This window comes from Pecten maximus, unplaced genomic scaffold (assembly GCF_902652985.1).
Source record: "Pecten maximus unplaced genomic scaffold, xPecMax1.1, whole genome shotgun sequence".
NCBI lineage: Eukaryota > Metazoa > Mollusca > Bivalvia > Pectinida > Pectinidae > Pecten > Pecten maximus.
In genome coordinates this window covers 575,425-600,986 of record NW_022982135.1, presented here as the reverse complement: position 1 = coordinate 600,986, position 25,562 = coordinate 575,425, and the positions used below count along the sequence as shown (strand labels likewise).

At 37.2% G+C, this 25,562-nt stretch overlaps 2 protein-coding genes across 4 annotated transcripts in view; one reads left to right on the top strand and one right to left on the bottom strand.

Moving 5' to 3' along the window:
• The window catches only part of LOC117320373, a 359,054-nt gene that overhangs the window by 19,907 nt on the left and 313,585 nt on the right, over nucleotides 1-25,562 (bottom strand). The window lies entirely within an intron of this gene.
• LOC117320370 overlaps nucleotides 1-25,562 on the top strand; it is a 242,323-nt gene that overhangs the window by 58,294 nt on the left and 158,467 nt on the right. For 2 of the 3 annotated variants that reach the window (XM_033874969.1, XM_033874970.1), the window contains 6 exons: nucleotides 2,939-3,052; nucleotides 13,746-13,925; nucleotides 15,394-15,693; nucleotides 18,799-19,407; nucleotides 21,505-21,567; nucleotides 22,541-22,624. In XM_033874969.1, coding sequence (XP_033730860.1) covers nucleotides 13,754-13,925; nucleotides 15,394-15,693; nucleotides 18,799-19,407; nucleotides 21,505-21,567; nucleotides 22,541-22,624 — 1,228 coding nt within the window. In that variant the 5' untranslated portion in view covers nucleotides 2,939-3,052; nucleotides 13,746-13,753. Of the gene's footprint in view, nucleotides 1-2,938; nucleotides 3,053-13,745; nucleotides 13,926-15,393; nucleotides 15,694-18,798; nucleotides 19,408-21,504; nucleotides 21,568-22,540; nucleotides 22,625-25,562 lie in introns of those variants that run through there. The other variant, XM_033874971.1, reaches the window with a different exon arrangement.

Genomic DNA, 25,562 nt, shown 5'->3' with positions numbered 1-25,562 from the left:
GTTACAACCTCTACTCGCGACTCTAGGTTAGAACATTAGTCCGGGGTGATTTAGGTTACAACCTCTACTCGCGACTCTAGGTTAGAACATTAGTCCGGAGTGATTTAGGTTACAACCTCTACTCGCGACTCTAGATTAGAACATTAGTCCGGGGTGATTTAGGTTACAACCTCTACTCGCGACTCTAGGTTAGAACATTAGTCCGGGGTGACTGTTAGATGTTGTCAGTTGGTGTTCCCCTCCTCCTTTCTCAACACGGGCTTGGGACCGGCTACGGCGGAGTTACCTTATTTTGGGCTCTTAGCCCTTAACTTTATACTTTTAGCTCGTCCCTCGCGGAGGACACGCAATATAGACTCCCTAGGGATCTCTGGATATTGTTTGACAAGACCAGTTTGTATTTCTTACACTATAGTTTCATTTATCATAGCAAACAAACTTCACTATTTACAATCAATATAAAAGTTGTATCTGAAAGAGGACACTTACTATTTTCTACTGATATAGAAATTACATAAAGCCATTATTAAGTATAAATGTTACCTTAGAAATACAGACTTCTATTTACTGAACATTTCAGTTAAGGGGGGGGGGGGGGGGGGGGGGGGTGGATAATGCCAACCTTAGTTGTTTTGAAATTCATTCTAAATTTGTTAACATTATCAATTTATCAGCATGGGATGACTGCTTAATGGTATGCACATGTTGACCCTGACTGATCCCAAAAAGTGTCAATCAAATTTACTGCAATATTTCAAAAATCAGGTGACCGTTAAGGCCCATGGGCCTCTTGTAATTAGAATATATTCACTTCTTAATGATTATTTCTCTTTGTGACAAATCTCATCAAATTAGCTTATTGAATGAATTATATAGGAATTGTATTGTTCCTTAAGATCAAGTAGTTAAGTAATAAAAGTTGAATGTAAATGTATGTGACGTCGTCAGTGAGAACTATTTTGTAGAATGAATTATAAATCATGTAAAAGTGCATTAATGTTATAATATATATATGTTATCCATTAAGTTGTACAACTTATGGAATAGAGTTGAATTAAATACAGTTATTTAATGATTCACAGAATCATCACTGGAGTACATGTAACCAATATCCTATACAAACTAATCATCTAATTATCAACCGCGAAACGCGAAAATAGTGATTTAATATGACATATTAATTTAATATGACATTGTGATTTAATATGACATTGTGATTTAATGTGACATTGTGATTTAATACATGTATGACATAGTGATTTAATATGACATAGTTATTTAATTAACATAGTGATTTAATGTGACATAGTGATTTAATGTGACATTGTGATTTAATACATGTATGACATAGTGATTTAATATGACATAGTAATTTAATTAACATAGTGATTTAATGTGACATAGTGATTTAATATGTGACATTGTGATTTAATATGACATAGTAATTTAATTAACATAGTGATTTAATGTGACATAGTGATTTAATATGACAGGGATTTAATTAACATAGTGATTTAATGTGACATACTGTATACCTGGTAATTTTCGCCCCCGTTTAATTTTCGCCATTTTCGCCCTTTGACGATAGGGCGAATTTAAGATGACGGCGAAAATTTCAAGCTCAATTGCAGGATTTACAAGTTATCGTACATAGGCTACTTGTAGTCGGATCCAAAACATACCCTCGTACTTTCCAAGTGTGTTATATCCTATACAATTACAGGCAACACGTGTTATATATTTACACTAAGTTTATAAAATAGTTAATTGTTTTATTCCAATCTGTGCATATGAAATAAAATCTAGATCTAAATATAGGCCTTGTAAATTTGCGATATCACGTGGAGTTAAATCGAAAATATCGGCGAAAATAAGACAGCGTACTAGGTTTAGTATATTTCATTTTAAACAAAAGCTTTAAATACTAAGTAACTTTTAAAATCCAAACATGTTTTAAAATTATGCACACAAATAGGTCTCTCCATTGTGAAGGCTGATTGTATGACTTCACCGTCGCTTGTGGCTTCAATCGATGACAAATGAACAAAAGAAAACACTGGTCAGTAGACTTCTAATTAGTCACGGCACGGTGAACTCACCACTCATCGCGTTTGCTTGAAATCGACCATGCATACCTTATACTATTTGAATCAATATAGGCTGAAGTAAATCTGAACACAGCTAAACGTTGTATATTTCACACCTGATTACATTTCACACCTCAGCGCAATATGCGAAGAAAAGAAAATGGGGGAACTGGATAAATCCCGAGTGTTCCGAGTGCAATTGTATCGAGAATTCAGAACGGTATTTTCCGATTGTGAACGAGGAAAATACATTTCTTAAAAGTAGTTTAGGGCGAAATTAAAACGGGGCGAATATCTTTTGAGTTGCTCAAGGGCGAAAATAACCTGGGGCGAAAAATACCAGGTATACAGTAGTGATTTAATGTGACATTGTGATTTAATGTGACATTGTGATTTAATGTGACATTGTGATTTAATATGACATAGTGATTTAATGCAACATAGTGATATGATATGACAGTGATTTAATATGACATAGTAATTTAATATGACATATTAATTTAATATGACATAGTGATTTAATATGACATAGTGATTTAATATGACATAGTGATTTAATGTGACACATTTGGGCGTTTGTAATGTTTGTTATACTATCAGTTTAACTGTCTCAGCAGCGGTGAACCTGTGATGTATGATGCTGACCTACCTCGTTATCACAATGAAATTTTGCATATAGGTCAGCTGTCCAGATGGACCCATGCCGTGCCCTTTATCTCAGCCTGTATATACACAACCCCAGAAATGTGGGGTGTTTGACCGGCTTTTCAGAAAACCAATATATAGACAACTTAAACCTTTTTGTGTCAAAAACCCTTTAATCATAATGAGTAAATTTTGTCTTAACACAGAAATCAGACGAGGTGACACGGACAAACAACTTAACTTTGTCAGCGGAACAGTGCATCTTCCCTAAGATGATTGAGATAGGTCAAGTCAAAGATCAAGTGTTAATGTAACACCAGGTAAGTATCTTATGTCGTTATGTACTGTAAACCCAGCAATTCCCACACCGAAATAAAGTACAAAAAAAGTATGGGAAAAAAGTACTAAAAAAGCATAGAAAAAGTATGCTTTTTTTGACTCAATTTGGAACCGATATTCCAACACGGTTCCAAATTGAGTCAAAAAAAGTACTAAAGTACAAAAAAAGTCTAACAAAAGTATACCTTTAGTACATTTTATTGTTTTCATTAAGTACAGAAAAAGCACAAATATAGTACAGAAATAGTACATTAAAAGTACAATAATAGTATAAAGTGCACAGGGCCAAATTGATGGTGTACTTTTTTTGTGCTTTTATACTTTTTTAGTACTTTTACAGGGAAGTCCATAAAGTACAAAAAAGTACAAAAGTACAAAAAAAGTATGAAAATGGTACAGAAAAAGCAGGAAATTAGTACTGAAAAAGTAGGAAAAAAGTACCAATAAGGTAGGAAATTAGTACTGAAAAAGTAGTGGAAAAGTAGGAAAAAAGTACTAGAAAAGTAGGAAAATAGTACTAAAAAAGTAGGAAATCTGTACTGAAAAAGTATCAAAAAAGTAGGAAAATGGTATTGAAAAGAAGGAAATTAGGACTGAAAAAGTAGGAAAAAAGTACCAATAAGGTAGGAAATTAGTACTGAAAAAGTAGTGGAAAAGTAGGAAAAAAGTACTAGAAAAGTAGGAAAATAGTACTAAAAAAGTAGGAAATTTGTACTGAAAAAGTATAAAAAAAGTACTGAAAAAGAAGGAAAAAATTACCAAAAAAGGGACTTAATTTAATGGTGTAGGAAATTAGTTCTGAAAATATAGGAGATAAGCTTAAATGAGAATACTGCATGCTTAAACAATACATACATCAGTCCCATTCCTAAGAGAAATGCACAATTGTATCAAGTGAAAACAAACATTGAAATACAAGATTAGTTATCCAATCACAATTCCACTGAGTATAATTTCATGCCATAGCAAAGTCTGGATCTAATAAGCTCGAAATTTGTTTAAGGGTGAGGTTAAGGATTTACAGATGGACATCTATGTATAAGGGCAATAACTTTTGATAAATTATTCTAATATTTTTTTCAAGCAGGAAAACACAATTTTATATCATGTGTATGTAGGAGATCCAGACAAAAAAAATATACCATTCTAAATAAAAAGGGCAATAACATTTGTAAAAATTGTCGAATCATAATTCCTCTTGAGGAAACACAACAAAAAGATGTAAATAAAAAACAATGCATAAATGCATACTGAATACAATGAAGTATGGTATATGCATAATGTTGCTTGCTTAAACTGGTCAAATCCAAGTAAGTGTGAATTCGAAAAATAAAATGTCTGATTCTCTTCATTCCTTTCTTGCTTTATGCGAATCATTGCCCTCAATTCGGACCACAATGCAATATCTTCAAGCTTTCCGTCACTTCAGAATGTACTGCATAATCTGTTGGAAGAAAGAGAAAATTTTAAAATATTTTGTATATCAAAACTTAGAATAATTGTGAAGATTTGTTCAATATAAAAATGTAGATAATTTTCCTTATATATGCACCTGATCACTTTACTGTCATTTATTACATGCATGTCTGCTTGGAAGTCTTTTTATCAAGAAAACCTAGCCACAGGTATACAAGTTTAAAGTTACAACATAAAACTTTTAATTATAAGGATAAGTGCTTTAATAAAAATCAAGCTACTCCAGAATTCTCTGACAGTTTGTTTCATCTTAAATTATGCAACTAACTATCAAAATACTCCAAAACACAGATTTTTTTTATTCAATCATTTCTTGAGATCATTTTTTTGTGAATTGATCTAGAACGAATATTCATACCCTGCCTACACAGCTCTCCGGCAGGGTATGAAGTCCCTCCCATTGCCGATAGTGTAGCAAGCGCCGATGTGATTCACATCGGGCAGTATTAGCAGTGGTAAAATTTTTCTCGGATAAAAAAAACAACATGTAAATTGATGATTCTAGTATCTATGATGAATATTCAAGCAACAAACCTGCACATTACTTCAAATGTTTGACAATAAATGGTAAAATCCAAAACGAGCAAGACACACGGAGATATCAGTTCAAACATACCGCCATCTTTGATACAAGTGTAAAAGTCAATTTCCTTATAAGGAAATCAAAATAAATTGATGCTAATGAGGTTTCCCGCGAGATTTCAACAGAAAAACAGATTCGGAGTAATATATCTCGGTAAGGAAGGTCAATTCATTCTGAAATTATTTAATTACGCAAAGTAAGATTCGCTTTCTTCACAAGAGTTACAAAAGAGTGGTTAAATATCTCTGATTATGTATTTATTTATCGTAGTAGCTTCATCCATATATGGATCACGGGTTCCATATTTGGGTTAGAATCCTCGCGAGAGTTCTTCGAGAAGTATCATGGCGGATCACGGAGACAACTCCGAGCAGTATGATATCAGAATATGCGAATTAAAGATTTCTAGATTAGACGGTAGGCTAATACATTGCAAAATTGAATTAGAAATGTTTAATTATACGAACTATTACTCCAAAGTTAAACGATATCCGCTATTTGTAGCATTTTCGAGGTTCACTGTTTTGCTACATTACGAGCAATGGGAGGGAATCGTAGCTCTGACGACGACCATCTGTCAGAAATTATCCGTCCGTCGTCCAGAGCTACGTTATCGCAGCTAGAATTGATCATGATCATGACATACAACAAATTTTCAATGGATTTTATTGACTTCGTTTTTGAATGTATTTTCTTCAAATTCCATATACTATAGTAGACAATTATTAGCTCATTTACCGATATTTTTACATATATTCCCTAAAATAGATATACACATGTTGCCCGAAATGTGACGTTACTTTCGTTCTTATATTCTAACTTAAAAATGTCATTGCTATTTTTTTTGAAATTTTATGCAATATCTCTTGAAATCAACTACAAAAAATTCTGTAAATATTATCAGATGAATAAGCAAATAATTCTTTACATGTAAGTGAAATTTCAATAAATTCCATTGAAAAACGAAGTCATAAAAATTAAGATATTACGAATTTACCGTTACGTGACAGAAATAAAAATGCAATATAACTACGTCGAAGTTCGTCAATAAAGAAATAAAATTCTTCTTGTTCTCAATATTTGGGTGCTATCAATCAGGATGCTTATAAAATCCCAGGCGTATGGTAGCATAAATCTGTAAATTGAATACTTACGATTGAAACACACGTGGATCTAGCAGTTCTTTGTTAATTAAACTCGGGCCGTGTAAACTGTAATCGGTGATGAATTCATTATGAAAACCCTGAAACACGAAGTAATCAAGTATTAATATTAACATGTGTAGGCCCCTATTCACCTATATAATGTGAAACGATGTAGGAACGTGCAGAAGACGAAATAGATTTAAATAATAAAATTGTAAACTTACCTGGTCGCGATATCTGTGATATTTTCGGGTCAAAATGAGCATTTGTCGCCAAAAACAACAAGAAAGCTGATATTCTTTGGCCACTTACTGACAGATAGTCGATCTTCTTCAGTTAGGCAAGAAAATGAATTTCGTTTTTAGGCTATTCTATATCAAAATCGTGTTTGTTTATGTTTCTTCCGTTGATAAACATCCGGTGAAATTCAAACATGGCTATCAGACTTCCCGCTAAAATCTCGCTGTTTGTTGCATCATGGGATAAAAAAAAAGTTTTGTCGGAGATCTACTGTATCGATTTCATTCTTTTATTACTTGTTTTTTTATATTCTACTTCCTTAATCTCTATTGTTTCATACTTTTGGTATTACTACTTCAGCATTTAAAGCTTGCACATTGCACAAAATGATCGCACGAAGCGAACTCGTCAAATCTCGGTAGATTCCGTAAACCGAAATAAACAAACGAGATCACGGCCCCGAGGTCATAGGTGAACCGACCGATGGTAATCTGACACAGGTATAAATAAGCCTCGTCAGTACCTGTTATGTAATCCGGATGTTTTGTTTAAATGAGGGTAGGCAACTGTGATCTGATCGTAGTGAAAGGCAGTCAAGCTTGACAATATAAATTGTTATAATTAACGCCGCGGGCATAAGACTTAGTCTAAGAGGGGCAATTAATATGTGTACAGGTGAGACGGGAGGTACACAGGTAACTCCAATAAACAATAAAGCTAGGTATGATTTGCCATTACAGTCGACTGTCGCTTATATTAATTAACACCACGGGTGAAATTAACTTTCGGTACGACGTTAAGCATATATATCCTGATCGCTTTGTTAGCTTAACACACAGGACAGGTTTCAAGATTTAGTTTAAAACAGTTGAAATATTTTTGATCGATCTTGGTGTTGCAGTTATTCAAGCCGTCTACTATATCAATTAAAATATTTATGATAGATCTTGGTATTGATCTTGATTTCTGTATACAATAGAGTATTTTATTTGTACACACAACACTCCTACGAGATCATTCTACAACATATTAGAGTACAGCTACATTGTGTCGTTGTCCGAATTATCGTACGATCTTGCTAAATAAATATCAGACAAATTAAAGTTTTCTTTTTGTGTTCACTTTCACCATTTCAATGAATGCGATGTAATTCTGATTTAAATACCGGAATATTGTTCCTTGATCATGCCTGTTTGTTGTCAGTCAAGCCATATCGAGATCGAGATCATCACAGCGCTTGACTTCAATATACGTTTTACAAAGAAGCGTCCGAGTGACTATATCAGTATTACACATGTTTATACGAGTATATCGGTGAATATTTTGACAGAACACGACGTGATTTCGGGTGCAATTATCAGATGTAATCTTAAAACCACGTATATCCAGCAAGTATATGATATGCAGACAAAGAGCAGGTGATTTTAATTTCATTTGAATGAATTAAAAGCGTATTACAGGCACGGGCACATGTGTGTTCGTAGAGTGATCCCCGATCTGGTAGAGGTTAACGTTTGGATAAACGAAATGTTTTAAACTCCGTTAAAGAGTTTATAATTAAAGCCAAAATACTGTAACTTCAAAGAACGATCTGGAACAAAAATTTTATAGAGCTAAGTTTTGACGTTCGTCACATGAACGTATAGTAACATTCATCAATGTGAAGTTTATTACTTCTGAGATGCATATGGAAATACAAACGAAAAGTGACAAAGAAATCACCGTTAAAATGTGTGAACCTTACTAACAAAGTACATTGAAGTGAAATACTTATGATAATAATTGTTGAATTTTAATTATTTTTAGATAAATTTCTGTGGTACTGATCAAAGTATGAAAAGTATTTTTTAGAACATAAAAAAGAAAAAAAAAACAAAAACAAAAACAAAAAACGAGATCAAAAACATTTAATATTACCAAATGATAATTTTCTGTATCTTATTTGATAGATATTTGTTGTGGTTAATCCTGGGTATTATTTTTTTAGTCTTAGATTTGTAGTCGACTGAAAAAGTCAGATTTAATTTTGAAAATATTAATATGCTATAACCCCTCGCAATGTCTGAAAATATTCTAAGTCCATAATAAGTACAAAAAAAGCACAATGGCATTAGCTGAAAAATTCTAAGTCCCAAAAAAGTAGGAAAAAAGTACATCCATATTTTCACAATCTTTCAAAAAATTCTAAGTCAGATTTTAGCACAAAAAAAGTACTCTGAAAAATTTCAGAGTCCAAATAAAGTACCATGAAAAATTTCTAAGTCCAGAATAAGTACAAAAAAAGTACTCTGAAAAATTTCAGAGTCCAAATAAAGTACAGAAAAAGTACCCTGAAAAGTTTCTAAGTCCAGAAAAGTACAAAAAAAGTACTCTGAGAAATTTCAGAGTCCAAATTTAGTACAGAAAAAGTACTCTGAAAAATTTCTAAGTCCAGAAAAGTACAAAAAAAGTATACTTTTTTGGTACTTTTTCAAAAAAGTAGGAAAAAGTGTATACTTAAAGTAGCATAAAAGTATACTTTAGTGTGCTTTATTTCGGTATGGGTTAACACCAATTAACAACAGCTCTCATGCGCAGTGACACGTGTGTTCATATCAGATTAGGCCCACGCTCAGGTATGTTACGAATCATTTGTACATCTAATGCTAGGTATACTTTCTCGATTTGAAATTATTTGATGAAAATGTATTTAGATATCATACATACCGAAAGTGTACGAAATTGCGTACCCTGCACTCTACCGCCCGGTGTACGTGTACAAGCCAGGGAGCTTGGTGTAAACCATGGAGTTTAGTTTATTTTAACGTCCTATTGACAGCCAGCATAATTTAAGGACGTGCCAGGTTTCCAAGATGGAGAAAAGCCGTAGTACCGTGAAAAAAACCAGGGTTTGGAACTCACAACCCAGTTGTGGAGGCTTGGCCTAGGGCTATTGATACAGTGTCGGGACACCTATTTATGTTATAACCACTCGCGATCGGCCACCGCATCCCCATAGGCCAGGGATTAAGCCAGGCCAGTCAACATATTCTGAGGGGCGGTGGTACTGTTTGTCAATATTCTGAGGGGCGGTGATAATGTTTGTCGATATTCTGAGGGGTGGTGATAATGTTTGTCTGTATCCTGAGGGGAGGTGATAATGTTTTTGTCAGTATTCTGAGGGGCGGTGATAATGTTTGTGTATCCTGAGGGGCAGTGATAATGTTTGTGTATCCTGAGGGGTGGTGATAATGTTTGTCTGTATCCTGAGGGGCGGTGATAATATTTGTCTGTATCCTGAGGGATGGTGATAATGTTTGTCTGTATTCTGAGGGGCGGTGATAATGTTTGATATTCTGAGGGGTGGTGATAATGTTTGTCTGTATCCTGAGAGGTGGTGATAATGTTTGTGTGTATTCTGAGGGGTGGTGATAATGTTTGTCTGTATCCTGAGAGGTGGTGATAATGTTTGTGTGTATTCTGAGGGGTGGTGATAATGTTTGTCTGTATCCTGAGGGGTGGTGATAATGTTTGTCTGTATCCTGAGAGGTGGTGATAATGTTTGTCTGTATCCTGAGGGGTGGTGATAATGTTTGTGTGTATTCTGAGGGGTGGTGATAATGTTTGATATTCTGAGGGGTGGTGATAATGTTTGTCTGTATCCTGAGAGGTGGTGATAATGTTTGTCTGTATCCTGAGGGGTGGTGATAATGTTTGTGTGTATTCTGAGGGGTGGTGATAATGTTTGGCAGTATTCTGAGAGGTGGTGATAATGTTTGCCTGTATCCTGAGGGGTGGTGATAATGTTTGTGTATATCCTGAGGGGTGGTGATAATGTTTGTGTATCCCGAGGGGTGGTGATAATGTTTGTCTGTATCCTGAGGGGCGGTGATAATGTTTGTGTATCCTGAGGGGTGGTGATAATGTTTGTGTATTCTGAGGGGTGGTGATAATGTTTGTGTATCCTGAGAGGTGGTGATAATGTTTGTGTATTCTGAGGGGTGGTGATAATGTTTGTCTGTATCCTGAGGGGCGGTGATAATGTTTGTGTATATCCTGAGAGGTGGTGATAATGTTTGTGTGTATTCTGAGAGGTGGTGATAATGTTTGTCTGTATCCTGAGGGGTGGTGATAATGTTTGTGTATTCTGAGGGGTGGTGATAATGTTTGTGTATATCCTGAGAGGTGGTGATAATGTTTGTGTATATCCTGAGAGGTGGTGATAATGTTTGTGTGTATTCTGAGAGGTGGTGATAATGTTTGTGTATATCCTGAGAGGTGGTGATAATGTTTGTCTGTATCCTGAGGGGCGGTGATAATGTTTGTGTATATCCTGAGGGGTGGTGATAATGTTTGTCTGTATCCTGAGAGGTGGTGATAATGTTTGTCTGTATTCTGAGGGGTGGTGATAATGTTTGTGTATTCTGAGGGGTGGTGATAATGTTTGTCTGTATCCTGAGGGGCGGTGATAATGTTTGTCTGTATCCTGAGGGGTGGTGATAATGTTTGTCTGTATCCTGAGAGGTGGTGATAATGTTTGTGTATTCTGAGGGGTGGTGATAATGTTTGTGTATCCTGAGGGGTGGTGATAATGTTTGTGTGTATTCTGAGAGGTGGTGATAATGTTTGTGTATTCTGAGGGGCGGTGATAATGTTTGTCTGTATCCTGAGAGGTGGTGATAATGTTTGTGTGTATCCTGAGGGGTGGTGATAATGTTTGTGTGTATTCTGAGGGGTGGTGATAATGTTTGTCTGTATCCTGAGGGGTGGTGATAATGTTTGTGTGTATCCTGAGAGGTGGTAATAATGTTTGTCTGTATCCTGAGGGGTGGTGATAATGTTTGTGTATTCTGAGGGGTGGTGATAATGTTTGTGTATCCCGAGGGGTGGTGATAATGTTTGTGTATCCTGAGGGGTGGTGATAATGTTTGTGTATTCTGAGGGATGGTGATAATGTTTGTGTATCCCGAGGGGTGGTGATAATGTTTGTGTATCCTGAGGGGTGGTGATAATGTTTGTGTATCCCGAGGGGCAGTGATAATGTTTGTGTATCCCGAGGGGTGGTGATAATGTTTGTGTGTATTCTGAGGGGAGGTGATAATGTTTGATATTCTGAGGGGTGGTGATAATGTTTGTCTGTATCCTGAGGGGAGGTGATAATGTTTGTGTGTATTCTGAGAGGTGGTGATAATGTTTGATATTCTGAGGGGTGGTGATAATGTTTGTCTGTATCCTGAGGGGTGGTGATAATGTTTGTGTGTATTCTGAGGGGCGGTGATAATGTTTGTCTGTATCCTGAGGGGTGGTGATAATGTTTGATATTCTGAGGGGTGGTGATAATGTTTGTGTGTATTCTGAGGGGTGGTGATAATGTTTGTCTGTATTCTGAGGGGTGGTGATAATGTTTGATATTCTGAGGGGTGGTGATAATGTTTGTGTGTATTCTGAGGGGTGGTGATAATGTTTGTCTGTATCCTGAGGGGTGGTGATAATGTTTGTGTGTATCCTGAGGGGTGGTGATAATGTTTGTGTGTATCCTGAGGGGTGGTGATAATGTTTGATATTCTGAGGGGTGGTGATAATGTTTGATATTCTGAGGGGTGGTGATAATGTTTGTCTGTATCCTGAGAGGTGGTGATAATGTTTGTCTGTATCCTGAGGGGTGGTGATAATGTTTGTCTGTATCCTGAGGGGTGGTGATAATGTTTGATATTCTGAGGGGTGGTGATAATGTTTGTCTGTATCCTGAGAGGTGGTGATAATGTTTGTCTGTATCCTGAGGGGTGGTGATAATGTTTGTGTGTATTCTGAGGGGCGGTGATAATGTTTGATATTCTGAGCGGTGGTGATAATGTTTGTCTGTATCCTGAGGGGTGGTGATAATGTTTGTGTGTATTCTGAGGGGCGGTGATAATGTTTGATATTCTGAGGGGTGGTGATAATGTTTGTCTGTATCCTGAGAGGTGGTGATAATGTTTGTCTGTATCCTGAGGGGTGGTGATAATGTTTGTGTGTATTCTGAGGGGTGGTGATAATGTTTGTCAGTATTCTGAGAGGTGGTGATAATGTTTGTCTGTATCCTGAGGGGTGGTGATAATGTTTGTGTATATCCTGAGGGGTGGTGATAATGTTTGTGTATCCCGAGGGGTGGTGATAATGTTTGTCTGTATCCTGAGGGGCGGTGATAATGTTTGTGTATCCTGAGGGGTGGTGATAATGTTTGTGTATCCTGAGTGGCGGTGATAATGTTTGTCTGTATCCTGAGGGGTGGTGATAATGTTTGTGTATCCTGAGGGGCAGTGATAATGTTTGTCTGTATCCTGAGGGGCGGTGATAATGTTTGTGTATATCCTGAGGGGCAGTGATAATGTTTGTCTGTATCCTGAGGGACGGTGATAATGTTTGTCTGTATCCTGAGGGACGGTGATAATGTTTGTCTGTATCATGAGGGGCGGTAATGCAGGTCAATATATAAGTTTTATATCCAAAAGGCCGGTAAGCTTATATCATTGTGTGATGTATGTCGTTTGTCGTCTGTGCGTCGTCTGCCAATTTTTCTTACCGATAGCTACTAGTCATTATATACTGAATGGACTTTCAGCAAATTTGGTCAGAAGTATTTTGCATGAATGGTGATTCTGGCCCTCGTTGGGGCCGGAGGGGAGGGTCCTAATAGGGGAAATAGAGGTAAGTCCTTTAAATCACTATAAGTCATGAACGAAACAATGGCTTTTAACCAAAAAATTGTCCCATTGGTTTTCCTTTGATGAAGGGAAAATATTGCATAAATATAGTGACAACCCCAGGACCCTTGGCTGGAGAGGCAAGGCCAAATAGGGTAAAAGAAGTAAGTCCCTTAAACTGCTACAAGTCATAAAGAATGAATTTGTACAGAATTGGTACAGAAGCTTCCTTTCGGGAGGGGAACAAATTTTAGTCAAGATGCATGTTAAGTTCACAAAAATGTATGTCAGGGTCAAGGTCATCAGTCAATGACAAATTTTGTATCTTTTTACTGATAAACATTTTGTATGACCTGATGAAGCAGTATTTAGTTATTTAGAGCTCAAGGTCATATATGTATCTGGGGTGAAGGTCAAGGTTAGGTTTTTGTAGCTTTTCACTGATGATCATTTTATAACATGTTGAAATGTTTCAAACAAAAAGTCAACTGACTAAAGGTCAAGGTCACTGTGAAGTGATCCACCTTGTAGTCTTGGTGTCGTTAATGTGTATGACTTATCATTACAGGAGTCACCATGAAGACGCTCCACCTTGTCGCCGTGGTATTGGTCGCATATGGAGTACAAATGGTGCTGTCTGACTCTGAGAATGGTTCTTCGCTTGCAGACCTAACAAGCAATGGATGGGCTTTTATTGCTTGTACGGTGGCAGTTATATTATTTGGATGGCTCTGGTGTCGCTTCACAGGTATCTACCGGTATTTCATGATGATCACTTGATGGCAGCCATAGTCCAATTCTAAAACTACCAAACATTGAATTCACACTGATATTTAAATATTAAGCCTTCAGGACCAGAGAACTTGATTTCCATCTTTTCAAATGTTCATAAAATCATGTAAATTACACAGACGTTATTCCTAAATTCATAAGTAAGCGCAAGTTAGTAGATATATAGCAAATGGAACAAAACAGGAAGCAACACAATTGATTTACGGGAAATAATACCATGATGACGGTTCTTCGTTAAAGTAGGGCCCCACGTCAGAGATAAGGATGCCATCCACACAGTTGCTGTCTGATTACTATTAAAGTTCAGTAATTATGGACCAATTCACATTTAATTTGATAAATATCCTCAGTTCAAATAAACACACACCGAGGTCAAAGATCAAGGTCAAAGATCAAGGTAATTAAGTTTTAATTATGGTCAAGGTCAAATGTTGCATCTTTTCACAAAGGAACATTAGTGATGTGATCACATTATGGAGCAAAGTTGATAGTAATTATATGAGTCAACTGACCAAAAGTTAAGGTCAGTGGGTCAAAGGTAAAGGTCAAAGGAATCATTTCACTGGTAAACATTATAAGCTAACCTGCTCAAAGGTCAGAGGTTTCAAACGTGTTAAAATCTTTAAGGAATGATTTCACAATGACATAGAGACAAAGTATGCAGGAATGAATTAGGGCTACAAAATGTATTTAAATGGATGAACCTTAACCTTGATATTTGAATAAAGTGGTTATCAAATTGGTATCTGCAATAATGAGCTAGACCAACTCAAAGTTACTTTAGAAGCAAATTTTGCATCTATTGATTAACATTTTTTTTTTGACATGACATGTTATGAATTAAACTGGTTGTATTGATAAAATGTGACAACTGCCACAAATTAAGATCACCGGGTCAAAAGTCAACGTCATAATGTCCAAAGGTTTAGGAAAAACCTTCGACAGCAACCCTGGTTTGTAGTTAAAGCACACAAGATTTAAATAAAACAGATACATCAAAGCTAACAAATGTTAGCAAACTGGTATATGGGGATGGCATTAAACAAAAGTCATATAGTAGGTATCATGTGTATTTTCTTCTTTGCATTGTTTTGGAAGTCTAAATGTTAAATGTCAAACTCAGTGATATGAGCAGATTACTTCTTTATGATTATGAGCGATATCTAGCTATGGGACGGGGCCCTTGCTGACATATCTGTGTTCTTATATTGTCATGTTCCTTCGTAATATTGTTTAATCTTTAAAATTTCGGATGAGCCTAAATAAGAAATTATGTTTTATCTTTAAATTTTCAGACGAGCCTAAATAAGAAATGATGTTTTATATTTAAATTTTCAGAGGAGCCTAAATAAGAAATGATGTTTTATCATTAAATTTTCAGACGAGCCTAAATAAGAAATGATGTTTTATCTTTAAATTTTCAGACGAGCCTACTGTTGAAATAGAAAATAAATACTACACTGTTGAAGTAGGACAACAAGCAGAATTGAGGTGTTCAGTGTTATGTGCTTTTCCGTTCATCAAATCTGTTACCTGGGAACATACATCACCTGGTGGACGACCCATACAGCTTGATTTAGATCTGCCTGAGTATACAAGATCTAAACCAGATCACCTTATAATCAACAAAACAGTAAAATCTGACGAAGGGCAATATGTGTGTACTGTCTCCAGTTGGTACGGGAAACGACGGAGTACAACAACTAAACTGACTCTGGTAGAAGGTAACAGCTTACATACTTTTCCTGTGTACTGTGAGGTATCAAATGTGACCTACCCAGCTGGGTTTTAAGCCCACCATCTGATGATGGTTGTCTATTCAAATCGCCTTGTGTGCGTAGTCCGTGGTCTATCCATCCATCCGTTCGTAAACAATTTTTGTTATTGCTATTTCTGAGAAAGTACAGAAGGGATCTTTCTCAAATTTTATATGCAGGTTTCCCTTGGTCTGTGGTTGTGCATATTGTATTTTGGGACCTATCTGAAAACAACCTGGCCGACAGGCAGCCATCTTGAATTTTGACAATTGAAGTTTGTTATCTCTATTTCTCAAAGTACTGAAGGGATCTTTCTCATATTTCATATGTAGGTTCCCCTTGGTCCCTCGTATTGCATTTTGGAACCAATCTGAAAACAGACAGACAGTCATTATCGCTAAAGCTCAAATTTCATATTTAAGTTCCCCTTGTTTGAAAAGTACTGCAGGGATGTTTCTCAATTTAAACAGATTAGTAAGAGGAAGGTAAAAATAGTAAGAGGAACAATCTGATATGGAACCTATACAGATCATTCAATGGTGGGCGCCAAGATCCCTAAATAGGCCCACTGTGAGGTATCAAATGTGGTTTCACATATTACTTTTGAAATACAGTCAAACCTGCTCTAACGACCCCCTGTATATAACGACTGCCTGTCTATAACAACCGGTTTTAAGATTCCCCGTGAGATTTTACTATATAACGACCCTCTGTATAGCGACTACCTGTCTAATGTGGCTAACGACCGGTGATTTCGGAACGGCGGTCGCTAATTTGTTTTCTATAGCGACCGATTTCTGTCGGCCATCTTCTGCTCTCGGCAGTCATCCCTCATAAAATCCCCGGAAAATTCAGACACATCGACCCTGGCTTGATTATACAAACACAGGACCACCACAACCCTGGCCTGAGTATATAAACAAAAGACCCCTACCACCTGTTAGACTATAATTACTGTAGCTGCCCTGGCCTGGGGCTCGGTAAGAGAGGAGTCGGGTCACCATGCGTGTCGGTATTACATTACAACTGTGCACAGGTGGCTTCATTTGACACGGTCAGTTAATTTTGTGATTACAACTAGGATACATCACTTCAATAACAAACACTGGTCATATCTGTCAACAAGATTTACTCACATGAAAGCCAATAATGCCTTTCTTAATCGTAGCTGTCGGTACTAGCGTTTGTACTGCCGCCATCTTTAATTAGTCAATACTAATAAAAAGTCGTAAACTGACACAAATATCCGGATTTCAATTTGGGTCAGAAAAAAAAAAAAATTGGTTTTAAGAAGACTATAACACAAAATAATTAGTAGTAACACAAATATAATTAATTAATTAATTATTGTGTATTCTTTTTCTTTATTTATGAAAGAAAGGGAGATAATTTGATAGATACATATAGCATTATTTCAGAACAAAATTTTTTTTTTTAATTATCCATAAGACCATTTTGAGTTATATTTTGTGTTTGGGTCCATAATTCATTAAATATTAAACCCTTCAGATTTATAAAGTTTATGCATTTATTTAACTTCTGACTGGTCTTCTGAATGCCCTGTTCAATGACAATTTATTTATGGCAGGTTTAAGTAAATTGGTTGGTGCAATAATTTTGACCTGTCTATAAAGGCAACCTTTCTATAGTGACCGTTTTTCTGCCTCCCCTTGGGCGGTCGCTATAGACAGGTTTGACTGTACCTTAATAAGGTCACCTGAAAAGAAGTCGCAAGTGATCTATTGCAATAGCCTTTTGTCTGGTATTGTCTTGCATCTAATGCAAATATTCTATATTTTCGACTTCTTCTCAGAACCAAGAGGCCCAGGGTCATAGAATTAAACTTGTAGTATGCGAGGATGAAAATTAAAAATGTTTCTTCATGTGAATGACCTTGACCTACTTTAATGATCACAAGGAAAATCATTAAATAACTTACAATTACCAAGAAGCTCAGTGTCATAACATTTGTTCAGTCCACAGATATGGACACTGAGATTAAAAATCAAAGTCAAAGTGAAGGTCAAATTTTGTATCTTTTAACTGATGAACATTTTGTTATGACATTATGAGGCAAAGTTGGTAGTCAAAGTCAACTGACAAAAGGTTAAGGTCACTAAGTCAAAAGTGAAATGTCAATTTTTGTACCTTTTACATGAACATGTCGTTATGACATTATGTAGCCTGAGATCCAAGACGCCAAGGTTCATGATATTGGGCCAGTAGCATGTTGGGACGAAAGGCTACCAGGTTTGTTTAAATGAATGACATTGACATAATGGCAAGGTCAGTAGAGTTAAAGTGTGTTGTCTTCTCAAAGACCAGTTATATGCCAAGAGTTATGACATAGTCAGTTAAAATGTTGGGAGGAATGGCTACAGAGTTAATTCAAATGAACAAATCTTTCATGGTCACCAAGTTGAAAGACCCATGGGGATGGGCCTTTTTTCATAATACTGAATTCATCCTATTTGGTAGAAATAAAAACATGTTAAGTTGTGATTAAGACTATTAGTAGTATTACGGTCTATCAAAGTTTGACTGGAGTATAATGGTATGGCATTGTCAGTCCATCAATCCATCCATCATAAAGTTTTTTTCTGGAGATCTCTTCCTTAATTTTTCAACCAATCTCTTTGGACGTTTTATAATCATGAAATGTAGTTGTGTTTATGTAGTTCTGTTTCGCTGAATTTGATTTGCAGAAGCTGGACCTCTTTGTTTAAGTGTTTGATATTTGTCCAGAGATCTCCAGCTTTTTTACTTACTGAGCCTGTTGTTTAACTGAGCTATCTTGACAGCAGGGGCCAGATTTAATACTACGTAATATAGGGTAACAATATTTGACAGCTGTTGTTCAACCTTATAGGATTTTAGATCAAAAGGAAGTTATAAAAGTTGCTTGAACAGAAAAAAATCATAAAAACTTTCCTATAAAAATCTATCAGGTGTAATACATCTTCTGGTTCCTGTATTTAACAAATCACCAGCAGTTGACCCTTAATGGTTATTTTTATCATCCCAGCTTCCTTGATCTGAAATTGTAATTCAATATTTTATATCTGTTTCCAGGATCAACATCCTCATGTGTGTACAAACCTTCTATGGCTGCCACGTATCCTACCACCAAAAAGACCACCAACTTCGCCAGAATCTGTAGATTGGTGGTTGATGTTTTTCCTGACATATTCAGGCAGTTACTTGTCGCTCGACTGCCAGCATCTGGACTGACCACTGCTCTTCGTACCAACAGGAAAGTGATTTCCCCTCTGCTGAATGCTCAGCAGAAAAGAATACTTTACCCAAAAGTTGGAGTGTTCCGAGGTTCTGAGAAGGATTTGGATGTATCTCTCCTCTACATCCTTCTAAGGAATCTAGTGAACATCCCACCTCATAAAAAAGGGTGGGGAAGAGATCCAGATATTGCAGATCGTTCGCTGTCGGCCAACATCGACCGCCTCCGTAGTCAGAGAAATGAGGCTTACGGACATGCGAAGTCTGCCTCTATCTCTGATACAGATTTTCAGACTAGGTGGGCCGACATCCGACAAAGTATCGAAGATCTGCAGAGTGGTGGTCATATCACAGGGACATTCGTAGTAGCTGTGGATAAGATAGGCACCATGAGGATGGACCCCAGTACAGAGAGGAATTTTATAGCTCTGGTAAAGGAGATGGAAGGTAAGCTGTTGAGTGTAACACTGATCAAACTAATAACTTTAACTTGAACTTGTTCAAGTTGCCCATGGCCTGTGATCTGTGTTGTAATCATTATTATACTTCGGTAGTCTTCTAATCTGTTTTGTTGTTGTTAACCACCATTGTTGAAGCTTTAGAAGTTAGAGTTTGGGTTAGGGAAGGATATTTCTCAAACTTTATATGTAATGTATTCAGGGCCCATAGCTTCAATTTTGAGATTAAAAAATGGAAAAATACAATGTCCAACTGGCGACTATGCTTGATTTAAGTAATTGAAGTTTGTTATCACTATTACATAGATCTTTGACAGGTGTGTATGGATCTTTGTTATCACTAGACTGGTGTGTATGGATCTTTGTTATCACTATACATTTGACAGGTGTGTATGCATCTTTGTTATCACTATACATTTGACAGGTGTGTATGGATCTTTGTTATCACTATACATTTGAAAGGTGTGTATAGATCTTTGTTATCACTGTACCTTTGACAGGTGTGTATATATCTTTGTTATCACTATACCTTTGACAGGTGTGTATAGATCTTTGTTATCACTATACCTTTGACAGGTGTGTAGGATCTTTGTTATCACTATACATTTGAAAGGTGTGTATAGATCTTTGTTATCACTATACATTTGAAAGGTGTGTATAGATCTTTGTTATCACTGTACCTTTGACAGGTGTGTATATATCTTTGTTATCACTATACCTTTGACAGGTGTGTATAGATCTTTGTTATCACTATACCTTTGACAGGTGTGTAGGATCTTTGTTATCACTATACATTTGACAGGTGTGTATGGATCTTTGTTATCACTATACCTTTGACAGGTGTGTATGGATCTTTGTTATCACTATACCTTTGACAGGTGTGTATGGATCTTTCTACCACAATACCCTGTGTAATTCAACTCTCAGACCATCAGTTAATCATTACAGCTGTTGATTAACAATCTGTTTGTTTATACCACACGTGGTATAAACTCTGTACGCATTTTGATTGGCTAACACGGTGAACTTTGACCCAAGCTGCAATTGTTATTGACGTCATCAATAATCTAATGACGTCACATCACCGGGTCCCGGCCGTCAACGGTACACTTTATTTGTATATGCAAAAATATACTTGGCCACGTTTCCCTTTGATTCAAGGCAATATTATTGTGGTAGAAACAGGTCACAAGGCTCGTGATTGTTGGATATGGAATTTATTTCACACTAGTAAGTTATTTTTTAAAAGTTACAAAAGACACAAGCTTTAGCGAGTACTCGTTGTGTAACCTCTATTTATTATCATTATACCTTTGACAGGTGTGTATGGATCTTTGTTATCACTATACCTTTGACAGGTGTGTATGGATCTTTGTTATCACTATACCTTTGACAGGTGTGTATATAGATCTTTGTTATCACTATACCTTTGACAGGTGTGTATAGATCTTTGTTATCACTATACATTTGACAGGTGTGTATAGATCTTTGTTATCACTACACATTTGACAGGTGTGTATGGATCTTTGTTATCACTATACATTTGACAGGTGTGTATAGATCTTTGTTATCACTACACATTTGACAGGTGTGTATGGATCTTTGTTATCACTATACCTTTGACAGGTGTGTATAGATCTTTGTTATCACTATACCTTTGACAGGTGTGTATAGATCTTTGTTATCACTATACATTTGACAGGTGTGTATGGATCTTTGTTATCACTATACCTTTGACAGGTGTGTATGGATCTTTGTTATCAGTATACATTTGACAGGCGTGTATGGATCTTTGTTATCACTATACATTTGACAGGTGTGTATGGATCTTTGTTATCACTATACATTTGACAGGTGTGTATATAGATCTTTGTTATCACTATACCTTTGACAGGTGTGTATATATCTTTGTTATCACTATACATTTGACAGGTGTGTATGGATCTTTGTTATCTCTATACATTTGACAGGTGTGTATATAGATCTTTGTTATCACTAAACATTTGACAGGTGTGTATGGATCTTTGTTATCACTTTTTCTTTCATGCATGTTCTTGAGTCTACAAGATATTGTTTGTCTTTTTAGGGGAAATCTGTGACGTAAAACAGAGACAAGAAGAGATGACAACTGACATGGACAACCTAAAAGGTATGTAACATGTCCCACTGACTATAATATACTCAGCCGCCTGTCAAAGTTTGACTTGGAATGAATTTCATACAAATTTACTATTTGTATGGAGATACATGTGCCATATAGAGTAATCACTTGCTGTCTGTCTGTCCACATTTATTTGTTATTGACTGATAACTGGTATTCATTGTCTCATTCACATGAAAATTTGGTCCAGATGTTCAACTCGCAAAAATGCACACATTCAGGCTCAAGGTTAATGTTCAAGGTTAATGGGTCAAGGTCAATTCGTGCGTTTTTTCATTGATAAACATTTTGTTGTGACACTATGAAGCAATATTGATAAGAATTCAACTCGAAGTCAGCTGACCAAAGGTCAAGGTCAAAGATCTAGGTCAGATTATGAAGCTAACATTACAAAGCACAGTTGGTCGTACCAGAACAAGGAGTTAACTGACAAAAGGTAAAAGTCACAGGGTTGTCCGATGTCAAACATCCATCCAGCCTGTAGCAATTGTCATTGCTGTTCTCAGAAAAATCTTCATGGATTTTTCTCAAATTTCGCTCTTAGGTTCCCCTTGGTCCCTAGTTACACAAATGCATGTTCTATTTTGAGACTGATCTGAAAACAAGATAGCTGATAGAAAGCTATAGGTAGCCATTTTCAATTTTGACAGTTGAAGTCTGTTATCTCTATAGCTATTTCTCACAAAATTCTTTATTGATCTTTCTTAAATTTCACTTTCTATTTCCCTTTGGTCCCTAGTTGTGCATGTTCCATTTAAGGACAGATATGAAAATAAGGTGGATGACAGGTCGCCATCTTTAACTTTGACAATTTGAATTGTTTTCGCTATTGCTCAGAAAGGTTCTCTGAAATTTCTCCTCATTGTACCACCAAAATCTTGCTGGATGGAAGATAGTGCTATATTGAGGTTTTACTGTTATAGATATTTTATGAAATTGATTTTATTTAACATTTTGACAGGCACTGTTGATGCTGTGAGTGGTGATGTTGATGCTGTGAAGAAAGATGTCAGTGACATGAAACAAACATCAGCCAAAAATGCAGGTATAACAGACAATTATGTTGGTGTGTTGGTAAATATGACTTGGGACGAACTTCAAAAATCTTCTTTTGAATTTCTTCTGAGGCTGAACCCATGATATTTTGTCATTAGGTAGTTTAAGGTTAAAATGCCATCAAATGTTTATGGGTCTTCTATAACTTCAAAAGCTTAATGAGTTAAGGCCAGAAAGGAGGTGTAGGTGCCCTGTAGTATTTGTATTGTCCATTAGTCCATCCTTCAGTTCTTCTGTGTCAGTCTGACAGTCAACGTACATTTAATGAATGTAATATTTCTAAACATCGATCAGAAGAATGATCTTTCTACACCTGGTTTTGATGGACATCAGGTAACACGAGACTACTTCAGAAATAAAAAGTTGGTGCAGACGATATATTGTGAACCCCTTTACAAATATAATATCGGTATTTACATTGTTTATCGAAACAGAAGTTCTACACCTATAAGATACGTGTGGTCATTAGTCCCAGTTATATGGTCAGAAGTCATACATAGCCACTCTGATACAAGTGTTGTATATTTGGTGTGTATAAACAGTAATCTAATTTAAATGTAAGATTCAGGTTTTAAGAGTCAGATATTATGGGAAGCCCTGTGTGATAGGTCTAGTTTTGTAAATTTTAAGAAGAATACTCGCCGCACTAGCTCAGTCGATTACGGTGTTGGCGTACATAACCTCAGGTGAAGGTCCAGTGTGTGTGGTTCACACTTCCTACCCAAGACAGTCTGTGTTTCTCAGTTGATTACAGTGTTGGCGTACATAACCTCAGGTGAAGGTCCGGTGTGTGTGGTTCACACTTCCTACCCAAGACAGTCTGTGTTTCTCAGTCGATTACAGTGTTGGCGTACATAACCTCAGGTGAAGGTCCAGTGTGTGTGGTTCACACTTCCTACCCAAGACAGTCTGTGTTTCTCAGTTGATTACAGTGTTGGCGTACATAACCTCAGGTGAAGGTCCAGTGTGTGTGGTTCACACTTCCTACCCAAGACAGTCTGTGTTTCTCAGTCGATTACAGTGTTGGCGTACATAACCTCAGGTGAAGGTCCAGTGTGTGTGGTTCACACTTCCTACCCAAGACAGTCTGTGTTTCTCAGTCGATTACAGTGTTGGCGTACATAACCTCAGGTGAAGGTCCAGTGTGTGTGGTTCACACTTCCTACCCAAGACAGTCTGTGTTTCTCAGTTGATTACAGTGTTGGCGTACATAACCTCGGGTGAAGGTCCAGTGTGTGTGGTTCACACTTCCTACCCAAGACAGTCTGTGTTTCTCAGTTGATTACAGTGTTGGCGTACATAACCTCGGCTGAAGGTCCAGTGTGTGTGGTTCACACTTCCTACCCAAGACAGTCTGTGTTTCTCAGTCGATTACAGTGTTGGCGTACATAACCTCGGGTGAAGGTCCAGTGTGTGTGGTTCACACTTCCTACCCAAGACAGTCTGTGTTTCTCAGTCGATTACAGTGTTGGCGTACATAACCTCAGGTGAAGGTCCAGTGTGTGTGGTTCACACTTCCTACCCAAGACAGTCTGTGTTTCTCAGTCGATTACAGTGTTGGCGTACATAACCTCAGGTGAAGGTCCAGTGTGTGTGGTTCACACTTCCTACCCAAGACAGTCTGTGTTTCTCAGTTGATTACAGTGTTGGCGTACATAACCTCGGCTGAAGGTCCAGTGTGTGTGGTTCACACTTCCTACCCAAGACAGTCTGTGTTTCTCAGTCGATTACAGTGTTGGCGTACATAACCTCAGGTGAAGGTCCAGTGTGTGTGGTTCACACTTCCTACCCAAGACAGTCTGTGTTTCTCAGTCGATTACAGTGTTGGCGTACATAACCTCAGGTGAAGGTCCAGTGTGTGTGGTTCACACTTCCTACCCAAGACAGTCTGTGTTTCTCAGTTGATTACAGTGTTGGCGTACATAACCTCGGCTGAAGGTCCAGTGTGTGTGGTTCACACTTCCTACCCAAGACAGTCTGTGTTTCTCAGTCGATTACAGTGTTGGCGTACATAACCTCAGGTGAAGGTCCAGTGTGTGTGGTTCACACTTCCTACCCAAGACAGTCTGTGTTTCTCAGTCGATTACAGTGTTGGCGTACATAACCTCAGGTGAAGGTCCAGTGTGTGTGGTTCACACTTCCTACCCAAGACAGTCTGTGTTTCTCAGTCGATTACAGTGTTGGCGTACATAACCTCGGCTGAAGGTCCAGTGTGTGTGGTTCACACTTCCTACCCAAGACAGTCTGTGTTTCTCAGTTGATTACAGTGTTGGCGTACATAACCTCAGGTGAAGGTCCAGTGTGTGTGGTTCACACTTCCTACCCAAGACAGTCTGTGTTTCTCAGTCGATTACGGTGTTGGCGTACATAACCTCAGGTGAAGGTCCAGTGTGTGTGGTTCACACTTCCTACTATTACAAGACATTCCTTTACCCTCCTCTGTGTGTTATTCAGTGCTTGACCCAAAGTCTAGTCCATCCCCTGGGAATTTAGTTCATTGTCATGATTGACCCAAAGTCTAGTCCATCCCCTGGGAATTTAGTTCACTGTCATGATTGACCCAATGTCTAGTCCATCCCCTGGGAATTTAGTTCATTGTCATGATTGACCCAATGTCTAGTCCAGCCCCTGGGAATTTAGTTCACTGTCAGGATTGATCCAAAGTCTAGTCCAGCCCCTGGTAATTTAGTTCACTGTTGACCCAAAGTCTAGTCCAGCCCCTGGTAATTTTATTTCACTGTCAGAATTGACACAAAGTCTAGTTCAGCCCCTGGTAATTTAGTTCACTGTCAGGATTGACCCAAAGTCTAGTCCATCCCTTGGGAATTTAGTTCACTGTCAGGATTTGACCCAAAGTCTAGTCCAGCCTCTAGAAATTTAGTTCACTGTCAGAATTGACCCAAAGTCTAGTCCAGCCCCTGGGAATT